Source organism: Asterias amurensis, chromosome 9 (assembly GCF_032118995.1).
Source record: "Asterias amurensis chromosome 9, ASM3211899v1".
Taxonomy (NCBI): Eukaryota; Metazoa; Echinodermata; class Asteroidea; order Forcipulatida; family Asteriidae; genus Asterias; species Asterias amurensis.
The window spans coordinates 9,991,302-10,011,248 of NC_092656.1; the positions used below are offsets into that span (position 1 = coordinate 9,991,302).

Sequence of the window (19,947 nt, forward strand, 5' to 3'; positions counted from 1 at the left end):
GACTACATCGCCCGTGATACGTCTTGCACCAAGACTAGCGCGAAGTATCCGGTCACAGCCGCTTATAATCAAAGGTTTAAACACCCCCACGTGACGCGCCATCCACCCATAGGGATAGCGAAACTGTCTGAGGTATTTATGAATTCAAAGTAAAATGATGCTCAAAATGTGTTTTAATAAAAGATTTGGGTACTTTTGTAACACAAAACACAATGTCCACCGATTTACATTAAACTTACACACCGTTTGAAGATAATACTAGTGGAAAGCATACCTTGAAATATTAGTTGCTGAGGTGCTGCAGTTTTCTTTCTGTAGAGAAATGAGTAAAAAAAATGTCATGAAAATATTTTCACGACCTTGTTTTACTCATTTCTCAAAACTACAGCACCTCAGCAAGTAATATTTTCAGGGATGCTTTCTACTATAATTATCTTCTGTGTAAGTTTGGTGTAAATCTGTAGACATTGTGTTTTTTGTCATACAAAGACCCTTCAACTCAAAATTGGTTGGCAATTTTCAACCCAAAAGTTTTTAGATTTTAAAAGAATAATGTTATTGACGTTGTTTGGTTGCTGCAATAAAAGGGACTAAGTCCAAGTTTAAGTCTGCGTTACGGTGAATTCTTTGTACAATTTTTTTTCTCACTTTTGTTCGTCAATATCTTCTAATTTAGATTCTCTGACACACTTTTGAGTTCATGGTTTGCGCTGGTTGACGGCAAACCATACTGTTTATCCGCTGAAGCAGGGACCGTTGTAGCCGTGGTACCAATCATTCCCGTAACGGTGCTACAAGTGACGTCATTCTTGCGATAAACAGCAATTATCTGCAGAAAGGAAGAAAAAAGAGAAACGTTTGTTTTTCAAACATAATCGAATGAAAACCTACGAATGAATGAAACTCTGATAATGACCACGGACGCAATACCTTCTTGTGAAATATTATCCCTGTGAATATTATGTCACTCACGGGATATTGACAAAGTAGGGCACACTTTCATGGCTCTGCTTACCGCACATAATCGGTGCTTACGGAAGCAGGGAATCTTGTGCTTACGGCAAGCGTATACGCCTCTCTTAATATGTATGCATGACGTCATTATTCTCACCCCAAATGAGGCTAGGGCCCAATTCCCCCATCACTTGCAGTGGCAACGCCCATTGCCTCGTTTTGGGTTAGCATTGTGACGTACATTATGCATATTAAGAGAGGCGTATTTCGCGGGTTAGCGGCGAATTAATTGGCCTTTGCGCGTGTTGTGTACATGTACTCCTATTATACCAGGGGTCGATTTCACAAAGAGTTAGGACGAGTCCTAACTTGGACTAGTCCTAAGAGATATCATACACGTACAGCCAGTCCTAAGTTAAAACGAGCAACTCGTCCTAAGTCGAGATAAGACTAGTCCTAACTCTTTGTAAAATCCACCACAGGCATTATACGCTTAGAGGGCTAGTGCAGAAATTCGGCGCTTGCACGTAAGCGGGGAATCGTGATCAAAAGCTCAGAATTCGCCGGTAAACAGAGCCATCAAATGTAGACTTGATTCAAGTGCCATTCTCGTGTGAGAGGTCAGTATATCACGTCAACTTACTATCAAACATCGCCGTCAATATGTGGTCCAGATAATGGAACAGGTTTGGGAATGCAGAGCATCACAAAACAGTAGTTTACTGTAGATGGCACGGGATTGGGACATGAGTCAAGTCTATGAAGGACAAGGATTCCAAAGAGGAGTATCAGAAGAAAGTTGTGAAAACGTACAGATAACCGTTTAAGAGGACAACAACTCAGGGGGACAGAATGAATATCCCGTAAATTCTGTCTCCTCATAAGGGAAATCAACATAGCCTGAAGGAGGTTAATTTAAAAGAGGGCGTTCTGATATCAGACAGCCTTGCTCAATGCAGTCGAATTATTCACTCCGAAAAAAGACCGCCGCTGTATAAAAACCCACCCGTATTCACTGTGCGTAAATCGCACGACACGATGCCCCCGTACACTATCCGCATGCGGAGGCCGTCAGGCCGACAGCCTTGTAGGGTCTGTGTTGAAGCCATTGACCTCATTACTATAATAAGCGAAGAATTCCCACGGTCAGCTCATTACCATAATGCCCGCGAAAGACGACACATGTTTACATCACACACCACCACCACGGACGCATAGGGTCAAAGCGTCGTGATAAGGGAAGTGCGTGATTGGACGTCAAAATGAATAATTCATGCCTCACATCCTGCATTGTCTGATAGGTCTGACGAAAGATATACATATTCATGGCCTGCATACTAGCATATCCGTGAGCCCCCCCCCCCCATTTTTTCCACTTGTGGAAATTTTTTAATACAACACATTAAACCCGGAAGTTACAGACCCAACAAGGCTGTCGGCCTGACGGCCTCCGCATGCGGTTAGTGGTACGAGTGCGGATGACTTATGTGCACAGTAGTCGTACGATGTGACAGTGTGTATACGGGTGGGTCATGCGGTGTGATCGCACGCACAGGGTATACGGGTGGGTTTACAGCGGCGTCTTTCGGAGCGAATAATGCGACTGCCTTGAGCAAGGCTAGATATCAGAGTACATTCGTGTTCACACCACGAAACAAAACTAGCAACTTGTGTAGCTTGACTTCAATTAAATGTCCTAACTGTTTGCCCGGTAATTATGTTGCATAGCCATACGATACCCGTTATAGCTGTTTTTGTGTCAACAAATTCTAACGCTTTTTACACGTTTTTACCTACCTTTGGAAAGAACAACATACAGAGTGAAGCTGTTATGCAGAAAAGCAGGAAACCGGAAACGAGGGCAAAGGTCACGCCGATGGAGGACACCGCAAGAAACGATAACGGCACAGCAACGACACAGCAGATGACAGTGTTGTAGATTGACAGACCTACGAAATAACTGTCATTCAGACCAGGAACGTTGATATTTCTGAATGAAATAAAGATACCAAAATTGTTTGTCCCTTCCAACATTTTTGTTTGCAGTATAATTCTAGTTTGTACATGCAAAACTCATGTTCAGAGGTTTCCAGTTTAATTTGCGAGAAACAAAAGTTTGGGGGGGGGGGGGGGGCCTTTAACACTCCCAATACGCCCTGACGAATTTTAGTTCGACTCATAATTTGCGTCAAACTGAGCCGAAACTGTGTATATCTGACACAGAATCCAAGTTAACAAGTCACTCTGCCTGACCCATCATAGCCCTCTGGGGAACACGGAGTCGATGCTGGTCATTTCTAAACAACCTAAAGTGTTTGGAGTTTACACATCATAGCTCTTTATAGCCGTTATACACTTTCGGAACAGAAAAACAAATAAAGGTTCACAGATTTACAAATAACTTAAAGGGTTTACAGAAGGTAATGGTGAAAGGCTTCTCTTGAAACATTGTTCCATGAAATGCTTTACTTTTTGAGAAAACATTAAAACAATTATCAATTCTCGATATCACGAATTACGGATTCATTTTAAACACATGTGTGCGGCACCTAAATAAACTCCCGGGAAAATCCCGGGAGTTTTTAACCCCATCGCCACCCTAGCAAGCGTTCTCACTATCCCAATTTGGTAACTCCCAGGAGTACCTTTCCCCAGGAATATGCACGGTCGTTTCACACTTACGATCAAACCCCAGGAAATGTGGTTAACAGGTCAGCCCATGCGGAAGTTACCAATGTTTGTTGACGGAGGTCCGTTCCCACAATGCCACACGGCCGGCTGAAAAATCCTTGCCTCATGCGACCCAAAATTGCTGCACTTGTGTATTTGCGTGTTGTTATACCAATATTTCTGTGATTACGGCGGAGAATAAGTCTTGCAATTCGGGGAAGCAGTCGCTGACGGCATGTCAGGAGAAGACGATTGCTGTGACAGTATTTTAAAGACCACGGTAGAACTATCGGATGGAATTTGTTGTGCGATTGACGGGTTTCATGGCACTTGCTGGAAGTATTGGTCAAAGGTCAATCTGTTCTACCAAGAAGAGCGGCCACTGGTGGGAACAAGTTGGTATAGAAAATGCGAAAGGGAGTGTTTTTTTTTGAGAAATGTAATTGAATGGACTTTTGTGTCCGTGTTTTACCCAGAGGTTTTGTGTTGGCATTCTTCTCAATTTTTGCCTGTTCACACTATAGTTATTTCCCGGGAACGTTTGGTTGATCTGTTCACACTACAAAAATACTCTCCGGGATTTTCCCTGGAAATGACGTTTTCCCAGGAAATAATTAACCCTGCTCAGGGGCAGGGTTAAGGGATTCAACCCTGGGGTAAGGCCTAGTAATTTTCTGAATGGCATTTTCGAAGGATTGCATAATAATGTTCATGATGTTATAGGGCCAAGGTTAATACAGGTTTTATAGAAAAAATACCGCATGGTCGATTTTGCACAATCTGACAATAGCAGTAGAAAAAACAAGACGCAATCTTCCCTTCCAACACCAACAGTGCTGTTTCCCCATTGTGCAAAGAAAAAAACATTGAATAGGCTTTAACCCTATATTGGCTATCATTTTTTCATGGCTTCATAAAGACTTAAAACAAAAAAATTATGTTACTTCTTGAAAAACAAAACTATTATCCTACCGACCTATAGTCTTTTCCCCCAAGGTTTTCAGTTTTGATCTGCAATGGGGAGGGGTCCGTTCATATCCAGCTTCACGCAGGCAGTCAGCCAATTTTGAGAAAACTTTCCCGTTTCTTGTAGGCCTATATGCCCATCTAGCTGTTTTTGGACTGCATCGTCGGCCAAAAATGCAACTAGTTTCAAAGTGTTATCATCACTCCATTGGTCACTTCTACCCGTCGTAAGAAATTGAGCAACAAATTGAACTAACATATTTACTGTCAGGTTGTAGACAGCAATTTTGAAGAACTCAAATCTGACTCTGGACAACAAAAGTCCACCAACGGCCAAGTACATGTTAATAAGAAACACCATACACACATGGCGTGTGTACGAGAAGGAAGCTTGTTTACGCCAACTAAAATGTTATTCTATTCCTATTCCATTCACGTGGTCATTTTTTTAATTCATATATTTATTTGTAAATTACAGTTATAATTCATTTTATTTTCGTACCTAAACGTAAACACTTTCAGAAGGAGAAAACAAAAAAGGGCTATTGTCACGACGCGAATTATTTGGAGGGCTATTTTTGACGTCTGTGACCTTTCGAGATTAATGACGTCTCAACACAGTGAAAGCAAAAGGTGGGGGGTAAGTTAATTCCGCATTCGTTCTCACTAGCTACTCTTCCCGGGAAAAACGTTTTTTCCCCGGGGTTAACTTCTTTAACCCTACCCCTTAACTGGGTAAATTATTTCCCGGGAAAATGTTATTTCCCGGGATTTTTTTGTAGTGTGAACAGATCGACTAACATTTCCCGGGAATTTCCCGGGAAATACCTGTAGTGTGAAAAGGGCTTAATTTATTAGTGTGAAAGGGGCTTGGTAGTGAAACAATTGATTAGCCCGCCTTCGAACAAAATACGCAAGCTGCGGCAGCCTCTGAGAAAAATCGATATTGTATCATTGGTGCTGTCATAACAAATCAAATGATTGGAACAGTGAGGTATTTACACTGCCAGGTCCATTTTTAACAAAACACCAACAATTCTTTGGTGAAATTTCGTCAGCGCTAAGATATTAAAAATGTCAGTTCAAGATCGCTTACTGCTTCCGGTGGTTGAATGGATGACCCAGTAAAAGGTAATGAGAACCTGTTGATGTGATAGAGTAATAATAATAATAATTGTGGCTTCTTATATAGCGCACATGTCCGTCACTCAGTGACGCTCCTGGCGCTGTAACACAGTATTTCCTGCAAGATGTGGGACTGTTTTTGAATTATGAGACCTAATTCTTATAGCACCATGTAATGTTTTACAAGGTGCTATGGCGCAATTTGCTGCCGATCGGACCAGGAACACTGGGGCGAACCCCTTCTCTTTTAGTGGACAAAAGGCATGGCATGTTGGAAGGGCAGGCGTAGCGCGAGTGGGAATAACGTCAACATTGTGCAAAGTATTTAATTAAGAGTGAACGGACACCATTCACAAGAATAATGTATAAGGGAGAGGATTGCATCTTACCTTATTATTTTAGTAAAAAACAAAACAAAAAACATTAAAACTGTGTGCCGCTATACAGATAATCCAGAAAGGCTGAATAGCCACCAGAAAGTATCTTAAAGGCAGTCGGCACTATTGGTATTTACTTAAAATATTTTTTTTTAGCATAAAACCTTGGGAGCTGTTGATAGCATAAAACATTGTGAGAAACGACTCCCTCTGAAGTAACGTTGTTTTCGAGAAAGAAGTAATTTTCCACGAATTTGATTTCGAGAGCTCAGAATAAATTGTTAGGTCTCAAAATCAAGCATCTAAAAGCACACAACTTCGAGTGACAATGGTGTTTTTTGTTCATTATTATTTTATTATCTCGCAACTTCAACAACCAATTGAGTTTAAATTTTAACAGTTTATGCATATGTTGAGATACACCAAGTGACAATACACCAAGTGACAATTACCAATAGTGTCCAGTGTTTTTAACCCGCAATCTTTTGTAATCTTGTTATCAGCTTTTGTTGAACTCATTCTGTGGTATTCGATCATGCATGGGTAATTTTGTGCTATTGCTCCATTACCATGCGCATTTACAGCTTTAAAGATCGGTTTGTACGGGATAGTGAAACAGTGCCCTCAAGAGTCAAGAGGCGGAGGCGACGGCGATGGCGACGCATAGTTTTGTCTTTGGAACACCATAAGCAGTATTGTCAAGTCTGTGGCCAAGTTCATTTAGGTCCGGGCTACATTTAGGTACATTTTTTGGGCTACATTTAGGTCCGGGCTACATTTAGGTACATATTTGGGACTACATTTAGGTCCGAGCTACATTTAGGTACATGTTTGGGGCTACATTTAGTTTCGGGCTACATTTAGGTACATGTTTGAGGCCACATTAGGTCCGGGCTACATTTAGGAACATGTTTGGGGCTACATTTAGGTCCGGGCTACACTTAGGTACATGTTTGGGACTACATTTGGGTCCGGGCTACATTTAGGGCTCGGGCTACATTTAGGTGCCGCACAGCCATGTTATGACACAGCGAAACACGCGGAAGTTTTCCCGTTATTTTCTCCCGAGTACGATGACCAATTGAGCCTAAACTTGTCACAGGTTTGTTATTTTATATACAAGTTGTGATACACGAAGTGTGGGCCTTTGGACAATATCGTTTCCCGAAAGTGTCCAATGGCTTTAATTCAAGTATAGTTTTCGTTAACATGGTACAAATTCGTGAGCAGTTAGATTCCCCAAAAACTGTGTAGTTTAACTACTTGTCAATTTCAAATTTTGTACTTGGGAAATCTAATGTCCATGGCTTCTGCCCCCAGCATGCATAATTGTTCTTTTTACCGTGTAGACCATGCAAGGAATGCTCCAAACACGACGACAAACGACTTGTAGATCAGTAAGATCATGATCCATATGGTGTTATTTTTGGACGTACAGTTGACGTAAACTAACTGGTGTTGCTCGTGATTGGCTATGTCTTCTGCGGTCTGAATAAATAGGGAGAATAAAACAAAAGTTAACAAAATTAGAGTTTTTAATATCCAACGATGGCATGAACTTGATAGAGTCATTTAAAGGTAAAACAAAGGACTGGAAATTTAAGAAAGATAAGAATAGTTATTGTTATCGATATTGTTTTCCTCAGTAATAGTAACAAAATAAATGAACTTTACCGAGGAACGGGAACTTAACTCAAGGAACAGCCGTCGATTTCACAAAGAGTTAGGACTCGTCTTATCTCGAGTTAGGACGAGTATAAACTCTTCTTAACTTAGAATTAATCTTAAGGTCTGCATGCTACAGTGCAGGGTTGGGACTCGTCCTAAGTCGTAAGATTAGTCTTAAGTTAGGAAGAGTTTTGTAAAATCGACGGCTGGAAATTTACCCGAGGATCACAAACTTTACTTGATGAGCATAAGCTAGACCCGAGAAGCAGCCGTCGATTTCACCAAACTCTTCATAACTTGGGATTAATTTTAAGAGCTTTTATTGAAATCGGCTGCAGGAACTTTACCCGAGGAACAGAAACTTAACCTGATAAACAGAAAATTTAACCATGGGAGTACGAACTTTACCCAAGAACCCGTAACATTACCGAATGAACTAGACACATATAGAGGTAAAACAAAAGCCAGGAAATTAAGAAAAGTAAGAAAAGTGTATTGTTGTTATCGATGTTTTTCTTTCTTCAAAATGGCTGTTCCAGGAGTTTCCTTAGTTAGAAACAGGAATTTTACCCGAGGAACATTAAGTTTACCTGAGAAACAGTAACCTTATCAAACAAAGAACATGAACTTTACCCAAGGACCAGGGACACAACCCACGGAGCATGAACATAATCTTATTGATAAGAACTGTACATAAGGACAAAAAACCTTTACCTGAGGAATTGGAACTTGTATTTCTTCAATGTGTATAGGGTCAATGATCTGCCAAGGCAGGAGTATTGCGAAATCCACCAACAATAGTACAGCAATGATACCGAAGAGGTAACGGTCCTTAATCACCTTAAAAAAAAACCAAAAAACATGTCAATAATAGGAGGCGTTTGGGACGTTTGGTGGCAGCAGACTTACCAGGTAAATTCCCTTGCTGGCTAAATAATAAAATATCGTGGTTGATTCAGAGAGGATTGCAACCCCTTCACACGGAGTCCCTTTTTAATGTTGTTACCTCAGGAAGAAATTTTTAAAGAAAAAAAAAAAAACCAACAACACAAATTAGCTGTTGACTCTGTGAACGTTAATATTAATAACTTCGCGTCTCAATAATTTCAGTCTGAGCCATTCATGAAGATAGCATTATAATGAATCGCATCGACAAATACATTGGCCACGAAAATAGCTTACCCTTGAAAATAGGTACCACGAATACAGAAGTTATTTAGGAGCATCCCAGGAAATAGGAATGCAGAGAGGGGGAGGATGGGGGGGGGGGGGGGGCGTACATCAATTAACCATGATGATAATTCATTCTTGATATCAAGAATGTACATTGATACATGTTCATATAAATCATAGAGCAAGGATAGTGGCAATGAAAAACAAAAATTAACTTTCAATGCTACCTTTCTCTTAGTCTTGTTAGCGATGACAATGCTATATATCCGCCACATCTTGGTGAACATTCCTCCAAATGATAGAGTAAACGCAATAACAAAGAGCCACGATCGCATCTATACAACAATAACATAAACAACAACAATATTTCACACAGTTAGTTGTTACTTTTAGCTTTGGGTGTACAGACCTTTCATTTTGCCTCTTTCTTGGTCATGTTCCTTGTATCTAAAAAAATAATAAAGGATGCTTTTAAATCATTTTTGCAAATGGGAGCCGGACTCTTTTGTTCCTCCGGCCTCGGTTTGGTATTAAAAATTGATACAAATGGGAGATATCCAAGATGGCTGCCGATCAGGTCTGTTGCCTTTTGACCCTAGTGCCAATCTGAAAGCATTTGCAGTTCGGGTATAACAAGAGTGTTTTGTATTTGCTGAATTTGTTTATTAAATTACTAACTATATTAGGCAGGTTTAGGTGCACGTTGATTTAATTGAAGTACTCGAAGTTACCATTTTACACGTCAGATACGAACGTGCAAACGTAATATGTGAGCATGCGATAAGTCCAAAGAGGTGACGTCACTTAGAAACAGCACCTGACGTTCAAGTTTAAGTGTTTGCTCGCAAAACGTGCAGCTAAACCTACCTATTAATTGAGCCAACGAATCCAAGAATTATGGAACTGATTTTAAGAACTGACCTTTTACCGCAATAGACCTTTATCACGCTGTCATCATCTTGATCATGTAATGTTTCCAACTAACAGTAATGGACGCTAACATTCATTGTACATGGCACCAGACTATTATTTCGTCCAACCTCAGTTTGGTTACAATAAGTTGAAATGGGGTTCAATCAAGATGACCCCAACGTGATAAAGTTCTTAAAGACCTTTATCACGGTGTGGTCATCTTGATTTTTGTGTTCATCCAAATACGGAGTTTTGTTTTCATTAGAACATAGTAACCAAGATGCACGGCCGTAAGTTTTCATATACCTTGGCGCATGATTCTTCTGCAATACCTACACATAAACTATGTTTTACTGTAGTTGATGTTCAAATGCGCTGTATGAATTGGTGTATATTTATTGAAATAATTTTTCCCCCAAACCTTGCAGGCTCCGATATTAATTTCAGTCTCAATGCCACGTACCCTACAGACATGAAGCAGGGCGCCCTCTCCGACCATCGACCTGTCGATACCAATAAGTATCACACACAGATAGGCTAACATGAAACCCATAGCAATTATATTGTTCACCCTTGGGCTTGACATCTTGATTTGTCTGAAGAAAAAAAGAAAAAACAAACACGGGAAAATGACAAGCAAAATAGAACAAACTCCGGGTAAAAATTTATCAACAATTTCTGGTTCCGGGGACCAGATCCATATTGGACGAGCTTTAACCAGAACCGGATCGAGCTTCGGATTATCTTGCTCATTGCGTTCCGGGTCTTTTTAACAATGAACAAGGATAAAGCAACAGGATGATCCATTCCGTCTAAGAGTTTTAACGAAAAATTTAACAATCGAGTACTTACATTATTAAACATATTTAAAAATGCAGCATTGTGGATTTTAGAAGAAGTTATTTGTATTAATGACAGTGGACACAACGAGTTGTGGAGAGGTTGATAGTATAACACATTGTGAGAAACGGATTCCTCTGAAGTGACGTTGTTCTCGAGAAAGAAGTAATTTTTCATGAATTTGATTTCGAAAATCAAGCATCTGAAAGCACACTACCTCGAGTGACAAGGGTGTTTTTTCTTTCATAGTTATCTCGCTACTTCGACGGTCCAATGAGCTCAAATGTTTACAGGTTGGTTATTTTATGCACATGTTGAGATAGGTTAAGTGAAAAGACCGGTCTTTGACAATAACCATTAGTGTCCAGAGTCGTTTAATTAAACAAAATATTTACTGACTTGTGTTTGCGCTTGATAATATTAAATCCGATGAACGCAAAGTCGAGAAGCAATCCTAGAGAAGCCAGAATTGATATGCCAACCAGGATGCCAATGGGCGTGGCTTGTAAAAATGACACTGTCAGTGTTATGTCGGAGTCAGGCGGCGGTTTTCCTCCTATGAATCAAACATTGTAAAAGATCAAAATAAGTACAACCTTCGTATACTTTTGTAGTGTTTGACACCATTTTGCAGATCAGGTTTTGGCCATGACATAAATCCCTACTCACTGTGCATGCATATGTACGCCATACAGTTAACCTATAGAAATTTCAGCATAATTAGTCGTCAAGTTTTTAAGAAGACAAACAAGTTAAATCAAATGGCAAAGATGTTGTGCATGCTAAACTAATATCTAAACCCTTTCAGTAATTTTTGTTTCGATACAATAATTTCCGAGGAAACCCCGTGGCAAAAAAAACAAAACAAACCGATTAAAACAAACATTTTGGTTTAAAATTATCAACTTTTTATGGGACGTTTGGATCACCGAAGCAAATAACTGATTTAAGAAAATATAAAACTGTTTTCCTGATAAAATTACATTAAAAACCGAAACGTGGCTGTAAAACGTGCAAAACCAATCAGTAATGATTTTCAGTACAATCCTTTATGTTCCGGTTTTGCAAACTTTAGATAGTTTACTGACGATAACAAATTAACTCACCGTTGTCATACCACAGCTTGTCTACAGGAACGGACAGCACCAGCTTGTCTGCGATGCTGTCATATGTTCCAATTGGAACATCTTTGCCACCTTTTAGAAAAGGAATATGAGACACCGCAAGCCACAACAACGATCGAGGATAAAACAAGAAACACAACAAAAATACGAAAGAAGAAGTTATTTTTTTATAACAACATTTAGTGTCCGTTTCAACGCAATAACTGTAATTATTTATTTAAAATAAAGGTATTTGTTCTTATCGCAAAGGCATTGGAAACTGAAACTTGGTAGCGAGAAGTTGAGAGCTGTTGATGGTATAACATTTTCTTCTAAAGTAACGTAGTTTTTTAGAAACATGAGTTAGTTTCTTACTCAATTAACATGACACGATTTCAGGGCTACGTCTGCCGCCCTATTTAGGCATCTGAAGGCATACACATTTGTGCAACTGAAAACAAATTTTCACAGATTTTTTATTTTATGCATACTATACTTCGTTTTGTTATTTTATCCTAACATAATTCAACGGTTCTTATCCTAACATAATTCAAAGTTAACCCAACGGTTCTTTTCAGAACCACCCCAACTCATTTAGAGATTGTTATTACATGGTGTTACCGCAAACTCTTCTATATCTAACATAATTCGTTTAATGGTGGAAGTGTCGTGGCCGAGCGGTTAAGAGCACCGAATTCAAACTCTGGTGTTTCTGATCAGCAAAGTGTGGGTTCGAATCCCCACCTATTGCTTCGTCCTTCGGATGGGACGTAAAGCCGTTGGTCCCATGTGTTGTGTAACACATGTAAAATAACCAAGTGCACTTATAAAAAAGAGAAGGGGTTCGCCCCGGTGTTTCCTGGTTGTGGCTGCTTAATGCGCCGTAGCACCTTGTAGACACTTATAAGGTGCTAAATAATTGGGTCTCAGAATTCATCACTGCAATAACCTATCTTTCTGAAAGTTAGTATATACTCAGCGCCTTGAGTACCTTGTTTGGTAGATACGTGCGCTATATAAGACTTCGATATTATTATTATTATTAATGTTCGTGTTTTTTTTCTTTTCTTGACACTCACCAATATTTTGCAGTAGACGTTGCTTACCAAGTCGATCACGACCGTTTGCAAACCGCACAGGACCCTGATAGCATGAAAACAAGTAATGATATAATAATAATAGTATAACAAAGTGTAAAAACACCATTCATACAAAACTAATAAAATTATAATAATAAATAAATACCTCACCGAGTAACAGACAACTATCCCATTGAACTGAAATGCAGTGGACACTATTGGTAAATACTCAACAAAATTATTAGAATAACATCTTTCTTGGTAACGAGAAATTGGGAGAGGTTGATAGTATAAAAACATTGTGAGAAACGGCTCCCTCTGAAGTAATGTAGTTTACGAGAAAGAAGTAATTTTCCACGATTTTGATTTCAAGACCTCAGATTTAGAAATCAGATTTAGACTTCGAAATCAAGCATCTGAATGCACCCAACTCCGTGTGACATTGGTGTTTTTTCTTTCATTATATCTCGCAACTTCGTGGACCGATGGAGCTCAAATTTTCACAGGTGTGTTATTTTATGCATTCGTTGAGATACACTAACTGTGAAGACTAGTCTTTAACAATATTACCATTAGTGTCCAATGTCTTTAAAGGGTCTATTTTTGATGTACAATAAGAATTGTTGTATAATACTGTACATCCATAAATGCATTGTTGTTAGCATTAGTGAGACTCCGCAAACTGTCCCTTTGAGCTGAGAGAGCTCCGGGGGAAAATGGATTGAAAAAAGTATTAATTTTTATTAATCTGCGGGAGCACCAAACTATGTTCTTTTGTGGCATTGTCACACGAGACATATTTCACATGTTCCTTAAAGGCAGTGGACACTATTGGTAATTACTCAAAATAATAATTATTATGAAAACTTTCTTGATTACGAGTAATTGGGAGAGGTTGATAGCATAAAACATCGTAAGAAACAGCTCCCTCTGAAGTGACTTAGTAACTTTCCACAAATTTGATTTCGAGACATCAAGTTTAGAATTTGAGGTCTCGAAATCAAGCATCTGAAAGCACACAATTTTGTGTGACAAGGGTGTTCTTTCTTTCATATTTATCTCGCAACTCCGACGACCAATCGAGCTCAAATTTTCACAGGTTTGTTATTTTATGCATGTTGAGATACACCAAGTGAGAAGAGTGGTCTTTGATAATTACCAATAGTGTCCAGAGTCTTTAAGAGACAACCAACTGCAGTGCATGCGGAAACCTTTCGGATAGCATAATTAGAGATTATTACGATCTCTATAAAAGAAAGATATTTTGAACATTCCAACGTTATTGTTTTTGGAACAGGTTGCCTTTCCTTGTTTAAACTGGACTATGACGCAGATTTCTAGATCTAGATTTTTTCCTTGAAACCTTGGCGTCCATTAAAGTGTGTCTTTGAATCCTTAAAACGTGAAAAAAAAATTGGGAAATGTTAAAGTGTTTGCCACAATGGTTGTCTCCTTAAATACGCTTATTACTGATGACGTCACGGTTTGTTCACCTTTTATTCAGCTATACAACTGGGTACTGCATTTACAACAGTTGGGCAAAGACACAATAGTCTCTCATTCTTCCTTAAAAGTGGTAACAAACTGTGACGTCAGCAGTACAAATATCCGCTTTAAGTGATTATTCAAGGGGGGCCTTTCGGACGCTTGGTGGCAGCAGACTTACTATACGTGAATCAATTGTTCTCTGTTTTGCTCAAAACTACGTAAACAATGGGAGTGTACTTGATAAGTCTGCTGCCACCTAGCGTTTCAATGCCTCCCATTGGTCCTCTAATCCTTACAGACATTCCATCGAAGTCTAGGCTCCGAAGCTGATTGGTGACTATTCTGGCGTAGTCGATATCGCCGTACGGGTATGAGTCTAAACCGTTGTGCAAGACGTCTTGGGCTTCATGCATTGCTAAAGCCAATGCCCACATACCGTCATAGCCAAGAGCGCCAAAGCTTTGATCGTCTACGGTTATGTTATGTCCTACCAATGGAGAAATTTCCTGACGAAATTCTTCTGGTGTCTGTGACAGGTGGAAACAAAACCAAAACAAATATACAATTTCTTAGAGGTATAAAAGCAGACACATTTTACCCTTGCGATTCATCGCGGCTATTATCCCCTGCTTTGGCCGAATACTTCAAATTAATATAAATTAAAAACAGTCGAAAAGGTAATATACTCTGCTCTACCAGTGGGTGATACCCGTACACTTATCTGACTCTGAAGAGGCTATTACATTTAATTTTTCCGGCAAAATATAAACACAATAATTACCACCTTTTGAAAAATAACCTTTACTTCACGTTGAAATGTTTGGCCCCTATTTTGGATTTAAACAACCGAGCGGCCGTTCTTAAAACCAGAGGTTTATACTATGCGTTCATCGATCAAAGCATTATTTCAGTTGAGCTAACATGTTTAAAACTAGTACTAATTATTTCAACGTTTACAATAATTTCTACCTTTCCACATCGACCGACATCTTGACTGAGGCCATACATGATGAACCCAAACTTAAAATAACCCTCGCTGGCAATTCGGAGTTCTTCGGAGGAGCAATGAACATCTTCTGGACTTGACTGCCAAGAGCTCGAAACGTACCCAGTTAATATCCACACGTAGTTCGGTCCGTACATACCCAAATCAAATGCCTGTGTTGAAATGCAACAATATAACTTAAAAAGGATAATTAAATATCAAATACATTGAGACTTGTTTGTAAAGTAACTCTGCACGCTTTTTTGGAATTGTAAAATGAATGGATATACATTTTACGAAATCACACTTTAGTGAAACAGAATTGTTTGTGTTTTTATTTCTTACATACACTAGTTTTGCTTCGAACACGTCGCTGTAAGGATAAATTATTATATAAATACATCTTAGTTACTGTCTTTTGTATTTCTTACCCTTCTTTTTCTTGTCACTTTTTTTATTTATTTGATTTTATTAAGAAAACCCACCTGATGTATGGACCTGTATTGTTTGCAAGTTCTGTACAGACAGTAGTTTTGTCATTCACTTGGAAATTCCTAATAGTTCAAGTACCTTCATTTTGTTTACACTTTAAGATTGATGACAAGCATTGGTGAAAGTACTGTGCCCCTATGTGGACATGACAACAACAAATAATCCCTTGTAATATTAATAAGTTCTATCGAAATACTGTTTAATATTACATGTCCCCTTAGGAGTTCCGCATATTAAATAACCAAAGTCAGATCACATTATTTAAACAACGTATCGTTTCTTGGTTGTCATACTCACACACACACACACACACACAATACAACTCGGATACATAATTACACCATTGTGTAAACTACAATTTTGCAATGCACGCCTTTTGTAATTAAAGCCACTGGACACTTTCGGTAAACAGTTTTGTCCAGTTTTGTCCCACACTTCGTGTATCACAACTTATATATAAAATAACAAACCTGTGAAAATTTAGGCCCAATCGGTCATCGGAGATCAAGAGAAGTCTTTTGCGATTACCTTATGTAAACCCTGTACGTTATTTGTAAATCTGTGAACTTTTATTTATTTTTCTGTTCCGAAAGTGTATAAAGAGCTCCAATATTTGTCGACCCCTTCTTGGGACACAACCCGCCGTAAAGTTGATCTCATTATTTGGATACATGCACTCACGTTGCAAAATATTTTGTGAACTCTGGCTCCAACGAAGCTTGATACGATAATTCTCGCATCTTTGTCCTTAAAGAAGAAAAACAAACAGTATATGTCAATTCCATTGAGGAATGTCAGAAAAGCTCAAAATGGTGTAAGTGAATTCTGATATATATCGCAAATGTATTTTAGTTTTTATACCAGCACCATTGGTTACAGCAGACTTTGACCCATACATTTTAAAGACACTGGAAACTATTATATTGGTAATTGTCAAAGACCAGTCTTCTTACTTGGTGTATCTCAACATAATGTATTAAAAAAACTGTGAACATTTGAGCTCGATTGGTCGTCGGAGTTTCTAGATAACTATGAAAGAAAAGAAGAATAAAACACACCCTTTTCTCACGGAGTTGTGTGCTTTCAAATGCTTGATTTCGAGACCTCACATTCTTAATCTCAGGTCTCGAAATCAAATTCTCGAAATATTACTTCTTTCTCGAAAACAACATTACTTCAGAGGGAACCGTTTCTCAGAATGTTTTATACTATCAACCTCTCCCCATTACTCTTTCATGTGGGGTTTTATGCTGATCATTATTTTGAGTAATTACCAATAGTGTCAACTGCCTTTAAGGTTCTACCTATATGCGAACAACTTCAATGGCCGGTCACGGTTACAGCTATAAATATTTGAAACTTTTTCGATACCACTCGCTCCCCTACAATTTTCAAAGAAAAATGTTGCTTTGTTCACACATTATTTAAAAAGAAAAAATCAATGAAATGTGAATGACGCACAAACTGTGTTTATTAAGTGCACATATAATGAATATGTAAAGAGATCATCTCCACAACAAATTTGAACGATTTCACAATGTATATACAAAATTATTTAACCCCAATTCAGATGAAAGATTTTGAAACTTCAGGGCATTATTTGCTAGCATCATTATTCAGGTCATTATTGTTTAGCATACCTTGATTCGTTTCAAAGCCCCACTAGGGTCAGTGACGAAACTTTCTGAGATGATTATTGAAAAATTATTCGCCATTGCCTCCTCATTCAGCTTTTTAATAATCTAAAGTAAAGGAAACAATCAAATATCATTTTTACTCAGGAATCGTAGATCGCAAAGTCATCAGTATCCTTGGAGATGATATTGACAAATTATTCGCCACTGCCCTCCTGGTTTAGCTTTTTAATAATCTACAAAAAAGGGGAAATGATCAAAACTGATTCTTATTCCGGATTGGTTTGAAGGGCCTACCTCAAAGTCATCAGCTAAAAGAACAAAACAGTACCCTTGAAGATGGTTATTGAAATTATATCCGCCACTGGCCTCCTGGTTCAGCTTTTTAATAATCTTTTGAAAGAAAACAATCAAAAATATAATTTTTTCTCAGGAACGGTATTTAGACATCAAAGTCATCAGTCAAAAGCACAGAACATTTTTCCTTTGAGATGAATATTGAACAATTATTTGCCACTGGTCTCCCGGTCTAGCTTTTTAAGAATCTCAAGAAAGAAAAAGTAAGTGTCAGTTCCCCTTTTCCGGAATGGTAGGCAAAAGTAAACCATGAAGTATCATTCAAACAATTGCCGTTGGAGGGAGCGTGGAAGGATTTTTTTCGTGGTAAAAGGGCCAAATTGCATGTGACTGTACGTACAAATATATCAAAAACATAATATTTTAGACAAAATGATCAAAACAAATAGCATATGAAGATCCGTTTAAAACACACACCAAGAAAAAGAAAAGAAAAAAAAAACAAAAAATGAAACAAACAAACATGGGAAATACAAAATAAATCGAGGGTATAGAACGAAGACCTTGTAGAAAGAAAAATAAAAAAACAACACGAAAAATAGTTGTTTGGGTCAAACTATTTAATGTACAGGCTAAAAAAAAAAAAAAAAAACGTTTTAAAAATCATTCTTGCACATTTCCAAGAAAACTTATGTCCAATATCAACTGACTTTGTTCTCATTGCTGACTGACTTTGTTCTCTATACTTTACCCCTTTGTGTGGCTCTCCATCTTCATGTAGTGTAGCAATCTTAGACCAGTCAAACTGATTGACAAACTGAGCCTGTGCAGCACCAAAGGCTTCAGCTGACGTCACAATACGGAAGGTAGTCGGGTACTTCGCTTCGTCGGCGAATATGGGGCTTGATGCGACTGGAGCTAACTTTAATTTCAAAATATTATTTAATGGTGAAACTAATTATAGACGAAAATTATGTATTTATTACAATATGATTTATTAAAGGCAGTGGACACTATTGGTAATTACTCAAAACAATTATTAGCATAAAACCTTTCTTGGTGACGAGTAATGGGGAGAGGTTGAAGGTATAAAACATTGTGAGAAACGGCACTCTCTGATGTGCCATAGTTTTCGAGAAAGAAGAAATTGTCCACGAATTTGATTTCGAGACCTCAGGTTCAAAACTTGAGGTCTCGAAATCAACCATCTAAACACACACAACTTCGTGTGACAAGGGTGTTTTTCCTTTCATTATTATGTCGCAAGTTCGATGACCGATTGAGCTCAAATTTTCACAGGTTTGTTATTTTATGCATATGTTGAGATACACCAACTCTGAAGGCTGGTCTTTGACAATTACCAATAGTGTCCACTGCCTTTAATGGTAAGCCAAATTATAAACGAAAAATTATCGATTTATTACAATAATATGATTTATTAAAGGAACATTATTGTTTTGCTAACAAAGCAGTTGCTGGCAGTGTAAGCACTTTATGTAATCTACCACAACATTCATAAACTGACAAACCTGTAGTTTGAGAGCGATCGGTCATCTGGGTCACGAGACAATAGTGGACAAATGATTACACATTTTTTGTAATGACATCATCGATGCGGAAACAAAAATGGAATAAAACGCTCACTGAGCGATAAACTCCAAACGCAATATTATATTATTTGCTTTCTCAACAAATATGACATTTCAGATAAAAACGAACTTCAAGGGATGTTTTCTACTATCATCATCATTAGACAGTGCAAGTTTTATCTAAATCTGTGATCTTCACGGTTTTGTTCATACCAATCTGTAACGTTTCTTTAACAACACTTATCTAATTAAGCGTTAATACAATCCCGTTTTCATTTGCAGACAAGTTATCGGAAATCAACAAAGTGTACCATTTAATGCATCCAAGCATTCATTTGTGTTTTATTTGCTTCGACCGTTTGTGCGTCGTTGGTTCATTTGTTTGTTTGATTCCCCCCTTTTTTGTGGGGGTGCATGGGGGAGGGGGAGTCGGGGTGGGGGGGGGGGGGGCTCCAGCCAACCCACGACCCCGCTCTCTAATGTTGCCTCTGATGTGCATTAGTTTTGCAATTTGACGATGTTACTATTTTATTTAACACATCACCATTGCTTGCCTTACGTCCTTGTCTTCAAAGATTTGTATCTTTGTATACTT

At 38.4% G+C, this 19,947-nt stretch overlaps 1 protein-coding gene across 1 annotated transcript; it reads right to left on the reverse strand.

The window, feature by feature from the left end:
* Nucleotides 1-443: 443 nt before the first annotated feature.
* On the reverse strand, nucleotides 444-17,562 carry LOC139941900 (gamma-aminobutyric acid type B receptor subunit 2-like). The gene is made up of 13 exons (XM_071938547.1): nucleotides 17,473-17,562; nucleotides 16,514-16,579; nucleotides 15,325-15,513; nucleotides 14,652-14,882; nucleotides 12,868-12,931; nucleotides 11,792-11,881; nucleotides 11,085-11,241; nucleotides 10,309-10,441; nucleotides 9,161-9,268; nucleotides 8,475-8,600; nucleotides 7,435-7,580; nucleotides 2,752-2,944; nucleotides 444-829 (listed from the first exon to the last, which is right to left on the reverse strand). Exons 1-13 carry the CDS (start codon nucleotides 17,545-17,547, stop codon nucleotides 668-670), a joined length of 1,740 nt encoding a protein of 579 aa, XP_071794648.1. The 5' UTR covers nucleotides 17,548-17,562; the 3' UTR covers nucleotides 444-667.
* Nucleotides 17,563-19,947: the final 2,385 nt, after the last annotated feature.